This window comes from Trichomycterus rosablanca, chromosome 21 (genome assembly GCF_030014385.1).
Source record: "Trichomycterus rosablanca isolate fTriRos1 chromosome 21, fTriRos1.hap1, whole genome shotgun sequence".
Classification (NCBI taxonomy): Eukaryota; Metazoa; Chordata; class Actinopteri; order Siluriformes; family Trichomycteridae; genus Trichomycterus; species Trichomycterus rosablanca.
The window spans coordinates 13,972,709-13,999,900 of NC_086008.1; the positions used below are offsets into that span (position 1 = coordinate 13,972,709).

General features: G+C 38.5%; 2 protein-coding genes across 3 annotated transcripts in view; both read right to left on the minus strand.

Annotated features, from left to right (window-relative positions):
- Positions 1–54: 54 nt before the first annotated feature.
- mccc2 (methylcrotonyl-CoA carboxylase subunit 2) lies at positions 55–10,552 on the minus strand. Of its 2 annotated transcripts, XM_063017584.1 has the most exons (17): positions 10,315–10,552; positions 8,746–8,812; positions 8,523–8,607; positions 7,598–7,699; positions 7,357–7,484; positions 5,304–5,416; positions 4,665–4,778; positions 4,398–4,462; positions 4,173–4,272; positions 3,992–4,087; positions 3,121–3,193; positions 2,945–3,021; positions 2,665–2,731; positions 2,375–2,531; positions 2,005–2,119; positions 1,611–1,696; positions 55–852 (listed from the first exon to the last, which is right to left on the minus strand). In XM_063017584.1, the coding sequence occupies exons 1-17, from the start codon at positions 10,447–10,449 to the stop codon at positions 735–737; spliced, it is 1,698 nt and encodes a 565-aa protein (XP_062873654.1). In that variant the 5' UTR covers positions 10,450–10,552; the 3' UTR covers positions 55–734. The 2 variants fall into 2 exon arrangements, 1 of the variants encoding a protein (XP_062873654.1); XR_010015548.1 differs by lacking the exon at positions 55–852 and having other exon boundaries at positions 2,005–2,136.
- A 5,482-nt stretch (positions 10,553–16,034) lies between these two features.
- LOC134335727 (transcription factor TFIIIB component B'' homolog) overlaps positions 16,035–27,192 on the minus strand; it is a 44,151-nt gene continuing 32,993 nt past the window's right edge. The window contains exons 34-43 of the mRNA XM_063018323.1: positions 26,525–26,726; positions 25,785–25,896; positions 24,128–24,248; positions 23,960–24,011; positions 21,927–22,053; positions 21,607–21,859; positions 21,428–21,530; positions 21,246–21,336; positions 19,573–19,967; positions 16,035–16,160 (exon numbers count right to left, since the gene is read on the minus strand). Coding sequence (XP_062874393.1) covers positions 16,035–16,160; positions 19,573–19,967; positions 21,246–21,336; positions 21,428–21,530; positions 21,607–21,859; positions 21,927–22,053; positions 23,960–24,011; positions 24,128–24,248; positions 25,785–25,896; positions 26,525–26,726 — 1,582 coding nt within the window. The remainder of the gene's footprint in view (positions 16,161–19,572; positions 19,968–21,245; positions 21,337–21,427; positions 21,531–21,606; positions 21,860–21,926; positions 22,054–23,959; positions 24,012–24,127; positions 24,249–25,784; positions 25,897–26,524; positions 26,727–27,192) is intronic.

Consider the following 27,192-nt stretch of genomic DNA (forward strand, 5'->3'; position numbering starts at 1 on the left):
CATACCTCTGTGCCACCTGAGCGCCCAATAAATAAATAATCATGTTCAATCCAATTAAATCTAAAAAGTAGTGTTTATTCATCTTTAGTATACACTTTATATCAATCAGGGCCACAGTGGCTCCAGTGCCTCGAGATAACACTAGGCACAATAGAGAAACACAGCTAGTCCACTTTCTGCATTTCTGGGAGAACAATGAAGACATACAGTAAGTACCCAGAGGAAGCCCACATGGACTCATAAGAACATGTGAAACTCCACATGGACAATGAACTGAGCTGAAAAACAAACCCAGGTTCCCACAACCCTGATGCTGTGTGGCTGTTCCTGCTTTCTAAAAGTGATACTTGTTTCAAAACACCAGCAGTAATTAAAGCTTAAGAAATTTCTACTATAAGCTTGATTATTTTCTCAACACCTCACTTGATTTCTGCAGTTCATCAATGCGCATCAATAAAAGAGCATCAATAACTGTAAGTGGAATCGTTTTAATAATCAGTATAAGCAGGGGTATTTTGCATAGCCTTTCAATCAACTTCTAAAAATAAGAAGCAGGAACTTTGATTAACAGACATTTTACTAATTGAGTCAAATGTTAAGATGAATAGAAGCAGAAGTGCAACCTGCCCATGGTAAGAATGTTAAGTGTTCCATTGCCTTCCCTAAAAACAGACCCAATCCCACAAAGGTGATACTGCATAGCTTTGTATCCACAAAGGTGATACTGCATAGCTTTACATTCTGAAGACACCAAAGCGAGTCCTCTGGGTGGGGGCATTGAGGGCAGCACTCAGACTGAGTCCCAGCACCAGGCGAGTATCAGCAGGGTCGATGATTCCGTCGTCCCACAGTCTGTATACATAGAGAGTAAGAAACACCACATCAGTGAGTGAAATTCATTTAAACGAAATACTACTGTATATAAATCATTATAGTAATTGGGGCTTAAAAGGTTCTTTTATTAGTAATTGTGGTTATAAAGAGTTTCTTTTGATCACAGCATTACATCTAACAAAAAAAAGTCTGCATTACAGTATGAAGCTGCATGTTAATAGCAAGTGACACGGAACTAATGACCGTTATGGTGAAATGGTAAACACTAGTTATCTCAGCAACCCGGTAACAGTGCTGTTAATGGTACAACTTCACTCACATACTTTAATTTTTCTCTGGAATTGTTCCCCTATATCTCCCAATATAGTAATTTCCAATTTTGCTTGCACTACCCCTCATTTGATCACTCCCTTTGACATGTCCAATCTGCAGCCGCTTCTCATCACCTGCTAGTGTTGGGTTCCCACACAGAGCCCTATTACATATGGAGAGGCCACCCCCAGCCAAGCCCATCCCACCCTCGCAGACACCTGTACCGGTCTCAGAGATCACATATCTCAACAGCAGTGGGAAACGACCCTGTCCAACCTTCTCTCTGTTTGTGTGGACGCCTAGCCAGTTAATGGCTCTGCTTAGATTCACCCTTGCAAATTTATTAAGTACAATACAAAAGCCTAAAGATAAAAAAAAAAAAAAAAAACTTTAATACACTAATAACTAAATAACCGACTGTTGCACCACTGCACAATCATATTATTCTAAATGTTAGAGGTTACCTGGCACTGGAGTAATATGGGTTTCCCTCCTCCTCAAACCTCTTGATAATGGGTTCCTTTATAGCTGCCTCCTGTTCTGGTGTGAACTAGAAAAATGCAATGTCAATTTTAGCTCTGCAGGTTATTAGCACAACACATTCAGAATAATTTATGGTAATAGAAGGGACACAAAACAACTGTAATACAGGACATTAGCAAACAGCTAACAGATTTGTGGAAGGTTCTGCTATAAAGTTTTACGCTCATTGTAAAGATGAGGCGGAATTATTTGCAAAGATAAAGAAAGCAGTTGGGGCTAAAACACTAAACAAGACAACCAGACTGAGAAAAGTTGCCCTACACCAAACTACATTGTTCAGATGTTTATTGAGGCAGACATGTTGAAGAAGCTTACCTCTTTGCCTTCACGAGCTTTCTGGTCTTTAGTGATGGTGGCCAGCACATTTGCAGCCTGTTCTCCTCCCATTACTGAGATACGTGAGTTAGGCCACATGTACAGGAATCTGGGACTATATAGTCAAAACATCTTTACTAATTTTTGTAGCAGACGACCTCCTACATCAATCTAATATTACTAGACATATATCCCCCCTTTAATATGAGAGGCTATTTCTAATTCATTTTATTAGTTCATTAGTTCCAGGTTGTAACACAACAAATTGTGGGAATGTACAGGCTTTACACAGTTGCTTGTAACAAGCATGTGTGAAATCACACACTTATGAAATAACTGCCTGTACAAATTTAAACGGATTATGACGTACCTGTACGACCTTCCACACATGCCATAGTTTCCAGCCCCGTAGGATCCTCCGATAAGTAGAGTTATCTTAGGCACATTGGCACAGGCCACAGCTGTCACCATTTTAGCACCATCTTTAGCAATGCCACCTGCCTCATACTCTCTTCCGACCATAAAGCCTGGAACAGATATGATACAAACCCCAGACCAATTTAAAAGCATAAGTCACTTATGTTGTCATAAATGTACAGTACTGATAAAGGTACCAACATGAGGTGTAGACAAGTCTCAGTTTCATGAAAATAGACAAACCTGTGATGTTCTGAAGGAAGATAAGTGGAATGTTTCTTTGACAGCACAGCTCAATAAAATGGGTTCCCTGAGGAATCAGGAAAAGACAGGGTGTTATACCACAGCACGGCTGGATTCTTAATTCTAATTAGTCAGAAGGCATCGATTTATCATTATACACAGTACCACACAGTAAGGACAAGTAGTGCCAGCTGCACGTAAATTGGTTTTATATTCATGCAACTATGCTAAACCTGTAATTCACTTTCAACTTTTATTCAACCTCACTTTCATTACTCACTTTTTTTGCTGATTCTGAAAACAATACTCCATTATTACCAATGATTCCCACTGGATAACCGAATATCCGAGCAAAACCTAAAAACAGCAAGGATCAACAAGGCATTAAAAACAAAAACGATTTACAAATTATATATTACAAGTTATTCATGATAATGATTTGATAATGTCATGCACCTGTTACAAGTGTGTCTCCATAGAAAGCCTTGAATTCATCAAATTTACTGCCATCAACAACACGAGCAATCACCTGTAATTTAGAAGACCAGTTAAATTCCTGCTAATCACTATGCATACTAAATAATTAAAACATTACATCCCTGTTAAAACTGGAGTTTTATTTACAAAGGTTTCGTAATGACATTCACTTGATTCGACAAGTTGATGGGTGCTCGGGTGGAGCAGTGGTGAATTATGCTCCCGGTTTGAATCTCAGCAGTGCTATCTCAGCCATGGTTACACTGGACCTGCTGTGACCCTGACCAGAATAAAACAGCTAATGAACATAAATAAACTATTGCACTAGCACAACAATGTGGAGTGTCTGAACTTGCAGGTCACTGACCTGCCCACAGTAACACAATTGATCGTGTTTAAGGAAGGGAAGTTCAGACGGGGTCTCTTCCTGCTGTCATATGCAGCCTACAGAACTTGTCTGAAACTGTATACTTGTTAAACAGAGCAAAAGCATTAACTTTTATATTTGTGGCTACATTTAATCTTGTCAGGTGTATGGTTTTTGGTTTGGACATCCTTATTTTAGTCCTATCTAGTCTGGACAAGCCACAAATGTGGTAGGCTTCTGGACCAAAAAAGTAAATGACCCTTTTGTTGGGTCATTGTAATATGTCAGTAGGAGAATGACCTGCCTTTATTGAACCTACTATAATCGAAACATCATAAACAAACAGCACCCTCTACAACTGGTCAGAAAGACAAAACACAATCATGAGTTTGGTGAAGCAATTATTTGCATATTAATGGCGTCTGCTAACTAATGACAAATCCAGCTTAAGCAGGGCGTAAAAGAAGCAAAGACAAAAATAACCTCTTTCATGTCAAAGTTTCGTTTCAAGTTATCACCCACGATGCCATATAACTCATCTGCTGGGAACAATGGTGCCTCTGGATGTTCCACAGTAACCTGTAAACAAGCAGAATAACGGTCCAATTGGTAATTGTTTCCAACTGTTAACATTTCTATGAGAATAGATAAGCTAGGAACATACATCTAACTTCTTGTGGTAGTTGAGATTGCGCACAGCTTTCCTCGCCAGATGAAGAGCGTGATCATCATCTAAGGCATAGTGATCAGTTACACCAGACTTTCTGACAGAACAGAAACAGATGATTAACAAGACCTGACTTTAAATACACAGGCAGTACCAATAAGGAGAATGAAGAGCACATTTTTCTCATGATAGAAACAGAAAGATATTTTAAATAAGATTAACCTGCAGTGAAGATCGGCACCTCCGAGATCTTCAGCTGAGACCTCCTCTCCTGTAGCAGCCTTCACCTACCGTATGCACAAACTTGTATTACAAAACTCTTAACCTTAACTGTATAATAGATAAAGTTTTAATATATGCAAATGTGATTAAAACAAACAACACAACAAAACTACCTAGGTCTACCTGGCTGACCTTACAACCTTATAACTAAAATCTGAATACTTACTACACATCTTTCAAAAGGACTTTCTTCTCATTTTAACTTACTAGTGGGGGCCCACCGAGAAAAATGGTCCCTTGTTTGCCAACGATGATACTCTCATCGGCCATGGCAGGCACATATGCACCCCCTGCTGTACAAGAGCCCATCACTACGGCAATCTGAAATAAAGAAACACTCTGTCAGATTCTTTTCTCCATCATGCTCATATATGTTATATAAAGTATGGACATGGCTTTTTATCCTAAATGACATACAAATTAAGCATTTACATTTTCAGCATTTAGCAGGTGCCTTTATCCAAAGCGACTTACAATTGAGATTATACACTGCAAGCAATTGAGGGTTGAGGGCCTTGCTCAGGCACCCAACAGTGGCAAGCTGGCAGATGCGAGGCTTGAACCAGCGACATTCTGATTACTAGACCCGTACCTTAACCGCTGAGCTACCACTACCACTGAATACAAAATGTGCACAAAACACAGGGCTGACAACAAGTGAAGCAAATTGCATTTTTTATTATGAATCAATTGTACAACAGAAAAAAAAAACACAAAGCAAAAAAAACAAACATGATGATTAGAGCCAGTGTTAGTAGAGTGAAAATTATTAGAAGAGAAATAATAAGGTCCATACAGGATGCAAACTGCTCTCTGGACAGTCCAATATTTCTACAAAATTATTACCTGTGCAATACCCTCAGAAGACAGACGTGCTTGGTTGAAGAAGATGCGACCAAAGTGATCTCTATCAGGAAACACGTCAGCTTGCCTAGGCAGGTTGGCTCCTCCAGAGTCCACTGAGGATAAAAAAGATTATTTTGATTAATAGGGTAATAGGGTATTTAAATAAGAATAGGGTAGAACTGCAGCAGATTGTATGTTCCCCTATGTGAGAATTTCTTCCAAACATGGCGTAGTGTTGAGAACTTACCTTACATTGCTGAAAAGATTCTACTGAAGTGATTATTTAATTCAAAGACTGCAGCATTAAAACCTTGGCATGTTGAGTCTAATTCCACTCAGATTCCAAAACACAGGACAAGATGTTGCTATCCTTTGTGCAAGCACATGCAAGATTACATCATGAAGTGAACCGATGCTACGTATTGGAAAATTGGAAAATTTTGGGTGCATCATCAGTAGTGTTCCTTTGGTTCATGGGGTGTTTCGGCCTTTCACACTATACACCCTCACCAAAGGTGGCCAGCTACAGGGTGATCAGCCCTGAGCTTGCATCCCATGCCCAATTGGTGAGGTTTGATGTTATTTTGGGGCCCAGCAGGGATCCTTCCTCTTCATCCACAGCCACTGGCTGCTCCTCGCTGCTACTTCAGAAGCTTCTTTGATGGCTGAGCGCAGATTGTGGCCCCTGATTCCCAGGTCTCTCAGCAGTTTGGTGGTAGATGTTCCCACAAACCCTCTGCACCCGACCTCGACTGGGCAGACTTCTGTGCTCCAGCCACGATTTTGAGCTTCAGCCGCTAATTCGGCATAGCGCAGGTGTTTTCGCTCATGCGCCTCTTCCATTGAATCCTCCCAGGGTACAGTGAGCTCGATGATATACACCTTCTTGAGAACGGAGGACCAGAGCACCATGTCAGGTCTAAGTGTGGTGGTGGCGACCTCTAGAGGAAACAAGTTGTCTGCCAATATCCACCAGCAATTTCCAGTCGCAGGCTAAAAAGAGCTGGCCTCTCTTCGATGTTGTAGTACTATTCTTGATTACTTTAGCCCCCTCACGGACAAAACAGGTCCATGTGGAGTTGGAGATTAGCGGTGGTAAGAAATTGCTAGCAACACACTTGTTCTCCAATGAGGATCCAATTACTAATTAATTTTATTTAGTGTTGGGGGCGGCACGGTGGATAAGTGGGTAGCACTGTCGCCTCACTTTCTGTGTGGAGTTTGCATGTTCTCCCCGTGTCTGCGTGGGTTTCCTCCGGGAGCTCCGGTTTCCTCCCACAGTCCAAAGACATGCAAGTGAGGTGAACTGGAGACGCTAAATTGTCCATGACTGTGTTCGTTATAACCTTGTGAACTGATTAATCTTGTGTAACGAGTAACTACTGTTTCTGTCATGAATGTAACCAAAGTGTAAAACATGACGTTAAATCCAAACAAACTAAGTGTTGGATAACTTTTTTTCCTTTAATAAATTAATTTAAAAAACTAATTTTAAAAGAATATATTCATTTATTAGGATTTTAACATCATTTTTTACGCAGGTAGTTGCTGGTTACACAAGATGCATCAGTTCACAAATCTTTTACTGTCAAACACATTCATGGACAATTTTGTATCTCCAATTTACCTCACTTGCACGTCTTTGGACTGTGAAAGGGAGAAACCATAAGGAAACCCACGCAGACACAGGGAGAACATGCAAACTCCAAACAGAAAGGACCCGGACAACTCCACCTGGGGATCGACCTTCTTGCTGTGAGGCGACAGTGCAACCATTGAGTCACAGTGCCGCCTTAGAATAGAATATATGTATCTAATGACTGAGCTGCTTTCATTGTATTTTACCTGTCTGCTAAATCAGTTTTGTTGTACAAACATACAACACCGGATGTCAGAATTGAGTCTGAATTCTTACATTGTTATATCACAAAAATGACCATTCTGTACTCTTGGTTGTTGGCGTTTTTAAGCTGCTTAAAATTGGCATTGTCTAGAATAGTATAAAATAAAAATGCTTTTGTGTGCCAAGATAAACACTATTATCACTGCTCACCCAGATAAATGCATGGCAAATGGTTCTGCTGTGCAATCTCTTGAGCACGAAGATGCTTCTTAACAGTAACGGGATAGTAGGTGCCTCCTTTGACAGTGGCGTCATTTGCTACTACAACACATTCCACTCTGAGAAGAACAGGCCAAAATAAGAAAAGTAGATTCACTTCCGGTCCTCATTCTCTATCAAAACAGATGTATTTCTAAAACATTCAGATGTAAGGTTTGTAATTTATCCTTACCCAGATACTCTGCCAATACCAGTGATAATACCTCCGGCAGGAACCTCCTCGTTCCCATATAGCTCATAAGCAGCGAACTGGGAAAGCTCCAGAAAGGGAGAGCTGTGCACACAAAACAAAATTGTGTTTAATGGCATTGTTGCAAACACTGACATGTTGTATCTGAAAGCCATGCTAGTCATTCTTGTTTACAGGAGGCTGTAGGAAAACTTTTAAGAGTAGGAAAGCGTTAAGAGTAATTATTTGTTTTATATACTAGTATAGGGGAGCACCCAGAGTTACTGTTAGCATAATGTCCTTATTTCAATCCGGCAGCCCTCACATGGTTATTTGATGGGTTGCACTGCAGTTGTGTCACTAATAAATAAGTACATTTTAGGACTGTGCTATTCATTCCATGAAAAAATCCACAAGGCGAGTTCATATGCAGATCAGCTTTGTGTATGGAGAGACACACCCTGATCAATGCATTATATTATTATATATTGTTTTATCATGTTAGTTTGCACTAAATTGATTTTAGGGACTCGGATGGTGAAACAGTGAAGTATGCTAGCCCATTAGCACTGAGATCTGGGATTCAAACTCTGTGATGCTATCGGCCGGTCGAGTGTCTGCACAAACCTGATTGGATGTCCAAAAAGGGGGGTGGCCGAAACAGCCCAGCAAATAGGAGGGGCACTTGTCAGTGCGCTCTCAGTGCTGGTCCGGCATAAAAACTGTGCCAAGTCTGGTTTGTGGACCACTATATGTATTTTCTCAGTTGGTTGGTCGCACAACTAAAGGTTTAACCAGCTCTGTTTATGTTTATTCAATTAAAAATGTTTTTCCATTTATGCACAAGACATTTTGTGCACCATAATGTTACCAAAGTGAAGATGAGGACTGTAGAGCTATACCGTTACACTTATTTCGCCATGCTTACCCGGGGTCCAGCAGTCTATCAATGCGCTCCCGAGGCAGTAGCTTTCCTCTGGATGTGTGCAGTTTTCTTGCTCTCTCGCCTCCACCTGCAAAAACGTTGTGTAAACAAACGGTTCAGTGATTGCTCAAGTCTGGTCACAAGGGTAAGCTCCATAATTCAGAAATATGTTCACTACTTATAAACTGACAAAAAAAATCCTCATATAATGAAAAGATACACTTACCAAGCTTGATCTTTTCTGCCCTGTCTTTCAGCTCCTTGACCAGCACTTGCATACGCTCATAGTTTTCCTACGTACAAGGTGAAGTTTAAAAAAAACTGACAACATGCTTTCTAAAATCATAAACACTTACTGACACAATCAGCCTTCGGTGGGGTTTACAATTAAGTCACAGAAACTGTCTGCCACTATTGCTGTATTGGACTCCATTGCGTCAACTATGACCTCCAAACATTTAAGCTATGTCAGTTGCTTGCTTGGTATTATGATCATAACTTTGAGTTATTTGCTAAATACCATAAATGTAAATCCAGAGTCAATGTCTTAAGACGGACACAGCATAGAACTTCCTACTGCTATTGTGCCAGACAGTAAAAATAATAATAACGGTGATATTTGGCATGTTTTACCAGATACTCCTGTTTCCTTCCCCATTAAAAATACCAGTAGGTGGATTTACTATTGAAAATTATCCCTAGGTGTAAGCAGCCCCGGTTCTGGACTGCTTTGCTTGGGGGGGCAGTAAAACCTAATGAGGGGGCATGTTGATAGTCATGTTTTTGAAGCCAGAAATATATTCAAGGCTTGATTTGTGCATGAATGATGACAGCCAAGCTATTGATACTGGCTTAAAGTGATGTATGAGGTAAAGAAATAAAAATGCATGTTTTCGAACTTAAACTTAAAACCCAATGATTAAAAAATACATGTTGATTATGTAAATGGAGAAAAAAGATTATCTAATTGTATTTCATTTTAATACGCCCCCTTAATTAAATTGCCATTACTAATAGACCAACTCTATTTCTTGAAAGGCTTTAATACAAATTTAAGTCAAAGCTGACAAATGTACCTACACACAGACTGAGAATATTCAAACGTGGAAATAGGAATGAGTGAGAATATTTATATTATTGGGAAATTAAAATATAAAGAAAACAAAAGAATACTAATTCTGTAAAAAAAAAGTGTTTAGCAGTATACCTGCCTCTCGCTCACACTAACAGAACATATACTGCCGAACTGAACTGTTTGGGGCAGTCTGCCGATTTTTATATGACTCAAAGAGCCAATCAGGAATAAGCAAGGAAATATCTTCACACTGTAAAACAAAATGCATTTTTGTGATTGGTTCAGAGATAATTTTAAAAATAGCCGTTGCTTGCATTGTGCTTGGGGGGGCAAAGACACAATTTGGGGGGGCAATACCCCCCTCAGCCCCCCCCTAGCGCCGGCCCTGGGTGTAAGTGATAACCAGCACATTCGTTCTCCTGATTGTATGGGGTATTTTACTTTTATATTTTTTAATGAAAGCAGTCAAATAAAACTAAGTTTTCCAATTGTGTTAGCATGAATGTGTTTAAACATTGGCAACAACTCAAATTACTTCCCATTTTAACCATTAGTGCACTAAGTAGGGTACGAACTGACGTCTTTTATTGCCTAGTTAGTGCATTACAGTGCATTACTCAAAGAAATCTGACATCCAACCCGGGCACCTGAAAGGACAAGGACGTTGCGGTCACTGGGACACAAAGTATAACTCTAGCCCGCGGCTTCTCTCTGGCCTACCTGATATTCTGGAGACTGCGTGTCCTGCTGGGAGCCGAGAGTCGCTACTTTATCCGCATGGTAAAGTCTCGATAATGCTACTATACTCCTGCTGCGAATAAAGGCCGTAGCCGGTCTTAGAGTCTGCAGTAGCATGTTTGAATTATTAAATTAATTGTGTTTTATTAATATTTCATCGTAACAGAATTCCACCGGCCGCACAGATTGTTAGCTTCTCAGCTAACTCCTCAGCAGAGTAACTAGGGATTCTAGAGTGTTCAGTGAATGAGTCGGTTCTAAAAATCGGCTCTTTCAGGTGAACAGACTCGCTATGAATATCTAAGCATATGTCTAACACATTTCTTTACATTACAGGTTAATGAACTAATTTTACGTTTTTATTTATATTTCTGTCTTTAGAGTATAACACAATAGTATAACACAATAAAATGTTTAATCGTATGAATCCTGAAATGTATGGTTTTAGTATTTAAACAATAATTGTTTTATATCATGCAATTTGAATTATAATATATGCATTAGATGTAGTTTACAGTTTAAGCAAAAATGTAAAAACAAATATGGATCATAATATCGCAGAGTCGGTTCAGAGCATGGGAGCTCCCCTTTTTCTCCCCCTTTAGCGCGTCCAATTGCCCAATTGCATCATGCTTCCTCTCCACCAATGCCGATCCCTGCTGACCGAGGAGATCGAAGCTAACCCACGCCCCCTCCGACATGTAGGCAGCAAGCCGTATGCATCTTATCACCCACACATTGACGAGTGTTGTGCCACCTAGCGTTGTGTACGGAGAGACACACCCTAAGAGCACTCTTTCAGCAGAGGTCGTAATTGCACCAGTCTGACAGAGAGAGACCCATATCCGGCTTAGTCGATACGATGTATTTGAGATCCCAGCTCTGGTTGCAGCGTGTGTTTTTACCGCTGCGCCACCTGAGCGACTGGTAGCATGGGAGTATTGTTGTGATTTCTTAACATTTGACAATGGCTGATGTGCACAATTCTCTAAAATGTCACTGTACACTGAAGCATTAAAAAAACAACAGCCCAGGAGCATAGTTCCTCCTTTACTAAATTTTAAATGTATTAAACTGGTCATGCAGTCAGATGATGACTGGTCATTAATCACTTCGAATAACACATTCAATGCTACAGAGTCCAATAGCAGTGTGCTTTACACTATCTAGACAACGGTTGGTATTGGTCATGATCTCAGATTTGTGAGTTGCTGCTCAGCGAAAAAACCCAATCTATTAAGCTCCCAATAAATACTTCTGTGGTAAAGTTACAGGTGCTACAATCAAGGAATGCACAACAATACTGTACATGGGTGAAAGACGAATAGGGTGTTCCAAGTATCAAAAAAATAAAATGGTTAAATTGTATAATTTTTTCATTTAATATTGTGCACAAATGTGTCACCTATGTAAATATGTAAATATTTTTTTCTCAGCATTTTGCTTATTTGATCATTTTAGTGTTGTTGACACACAACAAGGGCACAAAAATGTCATTCAGTGCAATGACTAATTTATGACAAAATACACACACAAGGAACAATCTTAGCCATTTCAAATTTATAAGTTTAGTATATCTCTTACAAAAGATTTAAAACCTCAGAAGAAACTGTACTTACTCTGTTTTGAATTTTCTGTGCATCGTTTGTACTCTAATGCGTCTTGGGATTTTGTTTATTTGTATACAAGATGTTTTTGCTACACATTCTATTCTATTTGAAACCCAATCAAACTCTGTTTTCTATGAAGCAGGCCTGGATTCTCTTGCATTCACATGAAAAAAATATATAATAATTACTTATTACAGTTATTTTAAGCAAATGTTTTTGTTGCACTGTATGATGATTTTATGTTGCACTGAATGACATACTCCAAATTATCCTGTTACATCAGAATATTCATGACTTAATTTGTTTTTAAGTTCTTTATTGATTAAAGTAGCAGTAGTAGAATGAAAATATGCCACACCAGTGGCAAGTATGTGTTATAATATTACTACATCATGAAAAAAGTAAGGCAATGAAAAACATAGCTAATGAAGCCATCATAACAACTTGTAAGGCACCAGAACAGTGTGGAAGTGTGGAATTTGTGTCATAACACGTGAAATTGTCACGATTTTGACATCAGACTTAAGGTAGTAAATTTCATCAGGTGGATTTGGCCACACAAAGGAATTTCTGTTTCAATTTTGTAGCATGCAGCTAACTTGCACCTCATCTCCTACAGACAGCAGTACCTGCCCGACGCATGGCAGGTCATCGTACTTCACAATAACAAAATCTCAGGGACCACTTCATCAAAAACATAATTATTAATATTCATTGTAATTACTGCTCTTATTAAGGAAGACTAGAATGGAAAAAAGTGGTTTTAATATTTAAAAATAATTTTAAAACATTATAAAGTCAGTATAACAATGTCATTGTCAATTTAGTGCAACAGCGAAATTCTGTTGCACTAAATGACTGTTGTACTGAATGACAGAAATTTTACTTTAGCACATTTTACAGTTATCCCAGTGGTTAGCAAAAGCTAACATTGACCTTAGCTCAAAGACATTTCTACACATATTCACATTTAAATGGTAATAACCTTGTTTGTTTACAAGATTAACCGTAATATTACGTTTTCTGTGTTGTACTGAATGACACTCAGTTTTGTTCTTTAATGTACTGTGTCAGTAAAAAGACATTTTTATCAAATAATGTTAAAATGCATTGACCTCGTGTGTGTGCTGAAGGGTCCCCAGGAGTCTTCTTTTGTTGTTATAATTGGTCACATGACTGCAGTAGCTTGATTGCATATTAAAATAAGGCTTTTTATTAACGTTGTACTGAATGACAACTGAAGATTGGGAAAATGGGGACAAAGTATCCTGAATATTATTAATATTAAAAAACACATCTGATTGAATATTATTTAATATGTCACACATGACATTTGTACAATTATGCCAAAGCAGTAAATTTTAAGTTTTACTTAAGATTAATTAGTTTTTTCTTAATGTTTTATTACTTAAAGAGGTAGAGGGACCGTTGCACTGAATGACATTTTGGGGGTTTCAAGGGTTATTTTTTCAAAAATCATACATTTTCTGTAAAAATTACTTTAGGTTTCAGTAAAGATGTACAAATGGAGTAGATTGAAGGTATATCCACTTATATTAATATAATTGTATATTATTTATCAAGTGGGGACACTAAAAAGTTACGTCTCGTCTTTGACCCACATACAGTTGATCAGAGCAGCTCAACCTGAGCAGAAATGGACTACTTGAAAAAAAGAGGACAATCAAGACGGTGCAAAGTTTTTTTTTAGCTATTCTGTATTATCAATTTTACTGGTAATATTTATCCATCTATAAAGATTGCATGGCTATATGAGATACCCTGCAATCCTTTTTCAGATTAAAACTTTGCCTGTTGACAGTGTAATTTAACATAATTTCAGTACAGAAAATGATGGTAAATTGTAATAAACCATAAATCGATAAAATGTACGTTTGCATACAATAATAATAATAATAATACACTGTGTATGATACTAGTTGGCCTAACTTCTCAAGTTCTCAGATTTAAAATAGTATAAACATTACTATTGTATTATCAATAAAGAAATTAGAGATGAATATTCCATTATAGACCTGGTTCCTAAAGTTATAATACACCTATTTAGTTAAATTATGTCAACAAAAACTATATTAAAGGCTGAATTACAATTAATATACTTAAACGATTAAGTAATCTTAATAATTATCAATTGCTTTTCAAATACACCGATCAGCCATAACATTAAAGTGTGTGTTGTGTTGGTATGATTGGATCAGACACAGCAGCGCTGCTGGAGTTTGAAATACCGTGTCCGCTCACTGTCCACTCTATTAGACACTCCTACCTAGTTGGTCCACCTTGTAGATGTAAAGTCAGAGACGATCGCTCATCTATTGCTGCTGTTCGAGTTGGTCATCTTCTAGACCTTCATCAGTGGTCACAGGACGCTGCCCACTGGGCGCTGTTGGATGATTATTTTTGGTTGGTGGACTATTCTCAGTACTCCATCAGCGCTGATGTGTCCGATCCACTCATACCAGCACAACACACACTAACACACCACCACCATGTCATCGTCACTGCAGTGCTGAAAATGATCCACCATCTAAATAATACCTACTCTGTGGTGGTCCTGACCATTGAAGAACAGAGTAAAAGCAGGTTAAAAAAGCATGTAGAAAAACAGATGGACTACAGTCAGTAATTGTAGAACTACAAAGTGCTTCCATATGGTAAGTGAAGCTGATAAAATGGACAGTGAGTGTAGAAACAAGGAGGTGGTTTTAATGTTATGGTTGATCGGTGTATGTAACTCTATTTTAAATGCACAAATGAAAATGCATTCTGTATTGCTAAAACACATTTTAATCAGTGTGTTGTAAATACTGGTTTAAAATGTTTACACTCTTCTCATAAACATTACACATTATCTGCTGGAAAATTATACATTTGCAAAATAAAAATAGCAGCATCCACACAGATCCAGGTGTTCATATATTTCATCATAAATAAGAAATAAATAAGGCATCAAGGCATCAGCCTGCAGTAAACATACATATAATTTTTATCAGCACATTAACAGACTAGGCACTCTGTACCAATAGACATTTCTTGAAAGCAAATGTTAAAGCTAATGCACCAGGTATTTTCAAGTCAATAAAATCTAACTCTATGTACCTAAATATCTGAACCCCCCCCCCCCCCAATAATAATCATAAATAAATCAGTATTTTAAACTTTATTTCTGTCTAAAGTATCTGTAGTGTGCATTTTCCCTGTACTGATAAAGAAATTAAATAACACATTTTTCTTAAAACTCCCTTCTAATTGAAGTCCTGAAGCAGCCAGTAAACACTTAAAAAAAGCTTTTATTAATATTTTAGTCAATGGGATTGATAAATAAAGCTCTAAATCTGCACCATTAATCTGTTCAAAGATGGAACTACCTTTACAAATGGGATGATTTGCTAATGCATGGATACCCCAAACACAATGGGAAATTTAAGTAACCAGAATTACCATATCATATAAAGTTAGGTTTGGTTAAAAATAGTTTAGTTCCATTTCTCTCCACTGCTCATCTGGTTTTATTAGCACCACCCAACTACGGTTGGCAAATTGAGCTGTAGAAAACTGGACATGATTGGAGTATTCAACTAAACTGTAGCCTAAGTTGACAACTAAACGTCCTATTAAAAATCTGAACACTTGGCAACCATTGACAGCCAGTGCATGCTCCAGATCTAGTAAATGGTGCATTTTTATCTCTTGGTGTGTTCGATATCCATGTGAACTGTTTATGTTCCTCATTGGATGCAGCAAGTAGTATCGATACTCAAAAAATTGTAAATAGCCAAGCCATGCCAAGCCAAGCAGCCTAGCCAATAGGAGATGCACTTGTCACTGTGCTCTCAGTGCCTGCAGCTTAGAATGATCGGCTGTGGCGATCCCTACAGAAGTAGTAGATCCAAAAGACAAAATAAATAGTAGTGTATTTTAAATGTAAACTACCCGTAAGCTTCCATTATACAGTATAACACTCTTTTCCTAAATAAGTTTCTTTTCACATCTCTTTTTTTGAGAGGTATTAAATAAACATAGCAGCATTGGAAGTATCACCAACAGTCCTCGATTGTGTACAGCAATCATTCAGTCATCGTCTACTTCAGTGAAGATATCACACAAGAAGAACTGAGATACTCTTGATGGATCATCTTCAGTATTCTCACTTGAAGTTGGAGAGCATGGCTGTTTAGTGACAGGAGACGTCTTCACCTAGATGTGGGACAAATAGATGAAGCTATAGAAGTTGTCCATGCATTTACAATACAAGGAATCTCTTCTTAACCTCATATAGCAAAACAAGTGGGTAGCACTGTCGAAACACAGCCAGAAGGTCCTGGGTTCGATCCCCAGGTGGGGCGGTCTGGGTCTTTTCTGTGCAGAGTTTGCATGTTCTCCCCGTGTCTGCGTGGGTTTCCTCCGGGTGCTCTGGTTTCCTCCCACAGTCCAAAAACATGCAGCCAGGCTAATTGGAGACATTGAATTGTTCTATAGATAGTTAGCCACTAGGATGCATAAACCAGTGCATTGTAGTGCCGGTCCCAGGCCCGGATAAATACGGAGGGTTGTGTCAGGAAGGGCATCCCGCGTAAAAACTGTGCCAAATCAATAATGCGGATCACGATCCGCTGGCGACCCCTAACGGGAGCAGCCAAGGAAATAGATATTTAATTTATTTTGATGTTTTACACAGTGGTCATATTCACCACATAAAGGGTGGGTAATTCTTAAGTCACTACTGTCCTAGTCAAGTGTTGTTTTTATATGTTGTTCTTTTAGACCAATTTTTTTTTAAGAACTTGAGGATTGTTTGATTAAAGATTTTTCTCATAGTCATATGTATTGCTATAGATTGCCGTTCCTGTAAGTATTTAGACCATTCACTTGGTATATGTTTGCTAGAAACGGGTATATGGCAGGTATCAGGTTTGTTCTCCTGCTGTGCTTCTTGCTAATCGGTCTGCCTTTTAGTAAAAATGTTTACACCTGGAAAGACATATTATGAGCCACCAGATTATTAAACAACAGTACATACACAAATATAAGCCAAACATAATAAATATTATAACCATATATGTCTAATATATATCTACATCTCTATCTATCTATCTATCTATCTATCTATCTATCTATCTATCTATCTATCTATCTATATATATATATATATATATATATATATATACATATACTGGTGCTGGTCATAAAATTTGAATATCATGAAAAAGTTGATTTATTTCAGTAATTCCATTCAAAAAGTGAAACTTGTATATTATATTCATTCATTACACACAGACTAATATATTTCAAATGTTTATTTCTTTTAATGTTGATGATTATAACTGACAACTAATGAAAACCCCAAATTCAGTATCTCAGAAAATTAGAATATTACTTAAGACCAATACAAAAAAAGGATTTTTAGAAATGTTGGCCAACTGAAAAGTATGAACATGAAAAGTATGAGCATGTACAGCACTCAATACTTAGTTGGGGCTCCTTTTGCCTGGATTACTGCAGCAATGCGGCGTGGCATGGAGTCCATCAGTCTGTGGCACTGCTCAGGTGTTATGAGAGCCCAGGTTGCTCTGATAGTGGCCTTCAGCTCTTCTGAATTGTTGGGTCTGGCGTATCGCATCTTCCTCTTCACAATACCCCATAGATTTTCTATGGGGTTAAGGTCAGGCGAGTTTGCTGGCCAATTAAGAACAGGGATACCATGGTCCTTAAACCAGGTACTGGTAGCTTTGGCACTGTGTGCAGGTGCCAAGTCCTGTTGGAAAATGAAATCTGCATCTCCATAAAGTTGGTCAGCAGCAGGAAGCATGAAGTGCTCTAAAACTTCCTGGTAGACGGCTGCGTTGACCTTGGACCTCAGAAAACACAGTGGACCAACACCAGCAGATGACATGGCACTCCAAACCATCACTGACTGTGGAAACTTCACACTGGACCTCAAGCAACGTGGATTCTGTGCCTCTCCTCTCTTCCTCCAGACTCTGGGACCTTGATTTCCAAAGGTAATGCAAAATTTACTTTCATCAGAGAACATAACTTTGGACCACTCAGCAGTCCTTTTTGTATTTAGCCCAGGCGAGACGCTTCTGACGCTGTCTCTTGTTCAAGAGTGGCTTGACACAAGGAATGCGACAGCTGAAACCCATGTCTTGCATACGTCTGTGCGTGGTGGTTCTTGAAGCACTGACTCCAGCTGCAGTCCACTCTTTGTGAATCTCCCCCACATTTTTAAATGGATTTTGTTTCACAATCCTCTCCAGGGTGCGGTTATCCCTATTGCTTGTACACTTTTTCCTACCACATCTTTTCCTTCCCTTCGCCTCTCTATTAATGTGCTTGGACACAGAGCTCTGTGAACAGCCAGCCTCTTTAACAATGACCTTTTGTGTCTTGCCCTCCTTGTGCAAGGTGTCAATGGTCGTCTTTTGGACAACTGTCACGTCAGCAGTCTTCCCCATGATTGTGTAGCCTACAGAACTAGACTGAGAGACCATTTAAAGGCCTTTGCAGGTGTTTTGAGTTAATTAGCTGATTAGAGTGTGGCACCAAGTGTCTTCAATATTGTACCTTGTCACAATATTCTAATTTTCTGAGATACTGAATTTGGGGTTTTCATTAGAAATATATCAGTCTGTGTGTAATGAATGAATATAATATACAAGTTTCACTTTTTGAATGGAATTACTGAAATAAATCAACTTTTTCATGATATTCTAATTTTATGACCAGCACCAGTATATATATATATATTTTCCCCCCCCCCAATTTTCTAGTCGTGTCCAATTACCCTGATTGTGTCCTCTATACTGATTCGACCCTTCACCGCTGACATACCTCTCAACTGACATATGCCCCCTTCAGCACGTACAGTCAGTACAGACTGCATTTTTCACCTGCACGAGTCGAGTTCATACACAGACGGGCACTGTGTATGGAGGGCCACACCCCCATCAGAATCATTCCTCAGCCCTGTGCATGAGGACTTATGTTCCTATTATATACCATATAATGCTGCGCCACCTGAACGGCTTAATTTATATATCACCCAAGTCCTCTCAATGTTTGTTCTAGTACTATAATTAGGGCCCTACTAAATTCACAGGAAAAATTTGCTTAACATGTAACATTGCCACTTTTCACGACAGTCATTAAATTACACTCATACATTGAATAATGAAATAAGTTAGTTGTATTGGAAAACAATTCAATAATCCACTTGTGATTGTAGCCAGAACCATGTAATACACATTGTTGTACAGAAAACTTATAGTAGTAGAAAAACAGAGGCAGCTTGGGGCAGAACCTTTTTAATAGCCTTAGTTCTGTACTTGCTGACTGCCAAATACGTTTTTCAAACTACAAGGAATCTACAGGAAGGTGTGGGATCTGAAGTGTACTTCAGTTATTTTATGAAGAGATACTATTTAAGGGGCTCTCTAAGGTAAACGCTTATCCTGTCTTTAGCTTGGAAAGTCAAAGTCAAGTCAAATTTATTTGTATGGCGCTTTGGCTGTTGGCCTTGAACCACGTAGCACAGTTAAGCTCTATAGAAAATCCAAGCATGAATAAAAATGCAGTTGTATTGACCAACATGGATCATAATCGTTACCTGTGAGGTTATTGTTTGGGTTGCATGAGTTGAAACCCTGGCTGGAGAGGATGTAGGGGTAGAGGAGTCAGAGCCGGAACCACGCTGACTAGGGCTTAAGCTGATGCGAGACAGGACAACCCTTGGCCAAAGATCTTGAGATTTAGGAGACTGAGGACCACTCGGCATTAAAGTGCTTTCTTTATTCTTAGAGTTTGATTCCATTTTGGAAGTACTGGAGACGTCTTGTGTGTGCTGCTTAGTTGGCTCATCAGACTCTTTCAGTGCATCGGTTGTCCTGGCCTGCTGACAGGTTGGCAAGGTGGACTGGGTAGGCTGTGGCTGATCAGATTTTGAGATGTTATCGTCTTTGGCACACTTCCTTTTTAAGAGTCTGGGTGTTACCTGTAGTTTGGCTTTTAACAGATAAAAGGAAGACCCACAGTTAGGTTGAAATGTAACATAAAACTTAATTATTATAGTAAATTACTAAATAGACCATTTTTCATATATGGCCAAAAGTATTATGACAGCTGACCACAAGCTTGTTGGACACCCCATTTAAAAAACCCCATATGGTATTAAAATATAGTGGCCTTTATGTGACCTTTCCATCTTATAACAACAGCCATTCTTATGAGAATACTTCTGACAAGATCTTTAAGTATGTATGTGTGAATTTGTGCCCGTTCAGTTAAATGAGCATTAGTATGGCTGGGAACTAATGTTGGTCAAGAAAGCCTCAACTGATGTTCGAGTTTATTCTATATGTTCAGTGGGGCTGAGGTCAGGGCTCTTTGCAGACCACTGAAGTGGTAAACCACGTTTATCTTCATGTCCGTGTAGTCTCAAATCTTTATAGTTGCTTGTTTTAAAAAGCAACTACAAACGATTCAAAATACTGTTTATAATGTTATTTCCAATGTCCTTTGTATTTTAACAGCAGCCTTTATTTTAATAAAAGCCGAAGAGAGAAAATCCACATGGACATCTAATTCACTTTATCCTGGTCAAGGTAATGACAGGTCCGGTTCCACTGAGGAACACTGGGCACAAACCCTGCCACCCTTGCCACCCTTTCACAGACAGAGCTGTTTGTGTGTTTGGGATTTTAATGCCATGGTTACACTGAGGTTTTATTCATGATTTCACATATCTAAGGAACATGAGCACTTTGGGGGCATCTTCTTGTTTGTTTCTTTCACATATTTTGGTATTTGAAGTATTTGTCAGATGTGTTTGTATCTGGGGCATTCGATTAAAAGATGTTTGATAAACAGGGGTGTATGGCAAGGCTCACATTAGGGAAGGGGGTTCACCTTTCAATCAGTGAAGGTGTGCAGGTCTTGTGTGGCTGATGTGGTATCTGGATAGAACTACTTGGTGTATTCGCTTTTTTGGTTGGTAAGCTAGCATTGTAGAATGCTGCCCCAGCACCCACATCAAAATACTTTTAGGGTAATTTATTTTTCCTTTGTAAATTTAATGCATTGTTATTAATAGTAAAAGTGGTAATAATACGTCCTGTCTGAGTATTTGCTAACATTCGTAAAGCAATAAAATCTCAGTTAAAATGTTTCTGATTTCTCTGACACAATTTCAATTTCAAAACTGACAGTACAAGACACTCTAGAAAGAAAGGTTGAGATTCAAAGTCAAGATGAAATACATAATAACTGATTAGGCAGCCATACCTCTACGTCTAGTAGGTGGTTTGGTCAGCTGGGTGTCTGACTGGCCTGCTCCTGCTTCCCTGACTTCCTGCATCGTTGCTAATGCTTCCTCCTACAAAGAAAATACAAAAGATGATCTATTACTGAATGTTGGGGATTCAATACAATAACAAAACTACCACAAATAAGGATTATAAACCTACATCTTCTTGTATCCTGGTAGAGCAGCTTGCTTTGTCAGTATCCTCAGAACCAGACACCAAATTAGAAAGACCCTTAACTTGCTCTGCACCTTGTGATTTCAAACTGAGAAATATGAAAGTAAAACGTTACTCTCTCATACACGCTTTAAAAAAATCAAATATGGGACTGGGTCGCTTACCATGTCAACGTCTTATCAACAGTGAGTTGGTCTTCACGTACAACAGGAATCAGTGCTGAACTTTCTTTGGATTTCTCATTTGACTGGATCTGTGATGTCTTTAATGGGTCTTCCAATTTGGTTGCAGTTTGAACTGGTATTTTCTTTGCCCAGTTCATTATAGTTAACTGACGTGTTTGGGAAACCAAGTTTGATGGATCCTTTTTCGAGGATTCATTGTTCTTGCCTAGAAACAAAAGCCATTTATTAGTTGCTTCTTAAATAAAATTACCAATCATGAAAGCAAAACATCACAACAACAAGGCTTTATTATTCTCTACCTCTTCTTCTTGAAGGGGATTTGATCTTGGATTCTGGCTTCTTTAATTTCACCTCTTCCAATACTGATGTCTTTGTTGACTCAACAGATTGAGTAAATGAATTGGAAACGGTTGCCTTTTTTACCTCCTACAATTAAATACAGCATTTCTTTAGAAAATCTTCAAAACATCACTGAGATAAGACAGCGTGTACTATTTTTCTTACTACAGTCTAAACTCTTACTTATAAAACGGATAGTTCCGGTCCTAAAATCTGATTGGCTGAGCCGCGTTCGAAGCCGTTGTAAAATCCCCGATAAACTCACACCTATGACCACCTCACATCATTCCATATTAATACGCCACTGAATAGAAAAAATTAATGTTATTTTCGCCCTCATGTTGCCTAGCAACACTGTTAATTGAACTATTTTGCGTCGCGGAAGAATGCTTTATTGTAAGTTTATACACAATAAATACATTTATGAATTAAACATTGTTGTATTTATTATATTTTATGTTGACCGCCGTTTTATAAAAGCAATAAGCCACTCGAGACCGTGCATTACTGTTAAGATTTTAGCACGGGGAAAGAAGTTTTAGGCACTCCGCTTCGCGTTGTGCCAAAAACGTCATCCCCGTGCTAAAATCACAGTAATGCACGGCCTCTCGTGGCTTATTGCTTTTTTAGGACACCAAACAAATTTACTACATTTTCTTTCTTACAAAATTATTTTTATCCAAAACGACTTACAGTAGTGTGACAGTATACAGTCTGAGCAATTGAGGGTTAAGGGCCTTGTTCAAGGGCCCAACAGTAGCAACCTGGCAGTGGTGGGGCTTGAACCAGAGATCTTTCAATTACTAGTCCAGTACTTTAACCACTAGGCTACAACTGCCCCTTATTGTCATGTTTTTATTACCGCTTTATCCTGGTCGAGGTCACAGTAATCACTGGAATCATTGGGCGCAGTAAGGCACACCAAAGAGAATGCCAATCCATCACAATATCTCTGCAATCCCCCCTCAGACACAGCCAAACATATAGCCCAACTGGACTATAGCATTGCTGGGGATTCGAATCGGGGATCCCAGCCGAACAGAACAATTTTAATTAAACATATTAAACTATAAAATAAAATCTACATTAGACATTAGACATCGACATTAAAATCTACTGACTAGAGTATTACACTGCGAGTTCCCTGAATATTATTTTTTTCTAATAAGCGTATGGAATTTATTGAAGTTTGAGCCTGTTTATTCAGTGCAATCATTCATAATATAAAAAAAATAATAATACAAAATCAATATAAAATGTTCTTTTCTGTACATGAACAAGTGGAACACTTTCTTCCTAGAAACCAAATTTTATGAGCTTAATGTGGGTAATGCAGCAAACTTATGTATACATATGTACAAATACATAAACAATACATATGTACAAATATACAACACCAATAAAATAAATATGATACAGAAGTTGCTTGCCAAAGTCCTAAAAACCAAAAAACAGGTCTGCAGTAAATTTAAAGCTGCTCAAACATGGGTGATGCTGTACACAGTCCATAATCAAACTAGTCTGTTTATACAGACACAAAGAAGTCACCTACTGTATGCATACAATCACAAACAAGAAATTAGACGACCATGCCACACAGTTAAAATACATGAATAATTCAAGTTTAATTCAAGTTGCTGTATGTAAAACTGTATGTAAACCTCTGATCTTAATTATAATTTATTTCTTCAGTTATGTCTTTATCTTTTAATGCTTTTCCGTATAGAACAATTAATCTACCATTGTTAGAAAATCACCTCTGAATTTGGGTGATGTTTGAGGATGAGTCTTTAAAATGCAAAAAGTCTAGGGTTTATTTTCCAAAAAAAAACGTAATTAAATGTGTGTTTGTTTGTTAATAAAAAAGAATAATGGAAAAAAAAAACTGTCGTAATTTCTTGGTATGATAAATCATTATTGCTGGTGTTTTAACTATACCACCTTCTTTCCAAACAATTATTTTGATTATTGTTGGTACCATTAAAGACTATACCTTTGGAGATGCATCTTTTTTCTTTTCTGTGGCCTCAGGCAGAATGTCCGTACTAAAAAATGACAGAAAATAATAAAAAAATTATGCTTGTAAATACAAGACAAGAAAATACAGCACACCTTTAAGAAAACAGACAAACAGTGAGGATATACAAAAACCTCTGCTTACCATTTTGAGAGCTTGACAGTGCATGGTATGATGTGATGAACTCTCTGTAATGTTTCTTCATGGTGCACCATGTCCGATGCTTCCTTAGTTTCTGAATCAGTCCCTTTCACCTGGTGTTTACCTTGTAATAGAATTTAGAGAACCACAATTAAAATCTAATAAATTAAACTGAAAGTGGAACGGTTCAAATACACATGGAGAGATTATTTATTTACTATTTATTTATTAGGATTTAAACTTCATGTTTTACACACATTGGTTACATTCATGACAGGACAGGTACTTACACAAGATTCATCTGTTCACAAGTTTAATATCAAACACAGTCATGGACAATTTTGTATCTCCAGTTCACCTCACTTGCACGTCTTTGGACTGTGGGAGGAAACCGGAGCTCCCGGAGGAAACCCACGCAGACATGGGAGAACATGCAAACTCCACACAGAGAGGACCCGGACCACCCCACCTGGGAATCAAACCCAGGATCTTCTTGCTGTGAGACGACAGTGCTACCCGCCGAGCCACCGTGCTGCCCCAAACATGGAGAGAGAAGATGAGGATGGTATGGTTTTACGCTGTTACTGTTAACAGGTGTAATGTCCTAATTAATTAATTTGAAATGATCTATATTTACAGTACAGGGAACAACAATATAAAATGTAAAGACTATTTAGCTTATAACAACCAGTGTCTTGAAAATAAATGTATATTTTATTGCACCTTAAAAAGGATAATAAATGATTATCACTGATGTAGGGAGACCTAAAAGTGCAATACACCACTTTCACTAGCTAACCTGCCTTTATTATTTGCCTTTATTACTAACTTACTAATTTAATGACTAATAGTACCGGCTATAAAGGCAGATCAATCTAGTATTAAATGCATTTTTTTTTTTCAGAAACAAGTGCCTGATTCAAAAATCAAAAGTACAATTGCCATAAATGTTGGAGTCACACTGCTGGTAACATTACTGCATTACATTCAGTGTAAAAACTGCACCAAATCAAATATGCAGAAATATCAGCTGTCTCAACTATTAACAAGAGCAGCTGGTACAAATCAATCTTTACTCATTTAATGCAAATTAGTATTTTTTTTTTTTATTATCTATTTTTTCCCACTTTTTTCCCCCCAATTTTTTATCCCTATTCTAGACATGTCCAATTACCCTGATTGCGTCCTCTATACTGATTCGACCCTTTGCCGCTGACTGAGGACGCCACTCAACTGACTTGTGCCCCCTCCGGCACGCAATCAGTACAGCCTGCATTTTTCACCTGCACGAGCAGAGTTCATACATCGAGAGACACTGCGCACGGAGGGTCACACCCCCCTCAATGTTATTCCTCAGCCCTGTGCAGGCGCCGTCAGTCAACCAGCAGGGGCCGCAGTCGCACCAGTTATGAGGACCTATGCTCCGACTCTACCCCTAACCCTGAACAACAGCCAAACGTTGTTCATACTGCCGCCCAACCCAGTCGGAAAGGCAGAGCTGAGTTTCGATACGATGTATCTAGAAACCCAACTCTGGTGCGCTAGCATACTTTACCGCTGCGCCACCTGAGCGGCTATCAATCCTGGGTTGTCTTGTGGAAAAGGTTGAATGCAGTTTATGTTAATAAACCATAACACACTAACAAGCTTAATCTTAAACAGATTTTTTTTTTACCTCTTCTTCTGCTGGGTGATTTAGCCTCTTTTGATGATGAAGGTTTTTGTTCTTTATCCTCAGTGACTCTTTTGCAGTGATGTGTAGATTCTAACTGCTGTAAAAGAGGTTTATATTATAATCACTCAGCATTTCTCACATACAATAAACACAATAACATTATTATTCCTTGAGTGAATATGATTTCAAATAAACTGCATGCTCAAACAAATAGATTTTGTGTAGCCAGACATGCGTTATAGATAGCTGGCACCACTTAAGGAAGCCATATCCAGGATAAGTACCACTGCCTTAGTGAACTGGGGCCCAAGTGATGTTAAAAAATAAAAATAGGGAAAATAGGGTGCTGGGTGGCGCAGATGCTGGCACGCTAACACACCACTGCGGAGTGTTCAGACTCTCGTGTCTGAATCCCAGCAGAGTCACTGACCTGGCCGGGTGTCCACACAAACACAATTGGCTGTGCTTGAAGGAGGAAGAGTGCTGCTACTGCGAGATGCAATTTCCAGGACTGGTCCAGTGGCCTGTGAAAGTGTGTGGGGAGTCACAGGGAGCTTACGGGGCTCTCCGTACATGATACAGCTCTGTGTTTGAACCCAACACTGGCAGGTGATAAAAAGCGACCATGTGTGGTGATCTGGCTGTTCTTGATAAGACTGAGCATTGTGTAAGCAACAGCAAATTTAAAATAAAGGGGGACAAAGTCAGAAAAAAACAAGTCCTACCTTTTCACAGTCATCCTCCAGTGTATTTAGAGTAAAACTAACTTCTTGATGTGAAGTTCTGTCTGTTGATATTAGCCAGTTATTTCTTCCATCATCATCCATCTCATCTGAGACGGGAACAAAAAGATCTTCCAACACCATGTGAGAAACAGTATCACACGTATTCTCAACTTCCTCAGAGTCCACATGGAAAGAGTCAGAACTAAAGGACAAAAGAAGTAAAGATATCATTAGTCTCTGTATAGCTTTTTCCTCAATGATAGGGCTGGATATAAGTGATGTTATTTTAGGCTAAATTTAGCATCAACATGCTGTTACTGGGTATGAGCATTCTAACTTTTTTGCTATTCAAATGTATACATTATTGTAATAGAAATATATATTATGAAAGTTTAACCTCTATTTACAACAGACACAGAACTAAAACTATTGTTGTGCTGCTGTCAAGACCAAATCTATCCTATCAGTTGAAGCAAATCCAGCTGTTTATCCAGATCTTTCTCGGTCACACACACATTTACATTAATGACATACAGCAGACACTTCTTTCCAAACCGCCTTACAAACATGCCTGCATATAATGTTAGAAATTTAGGGTTAGGGTCCTTGCTCAGGGGCCCAACAGTGGTACCTTGATTTGAGAATTTATCACCTTAATTGTGAGCCTT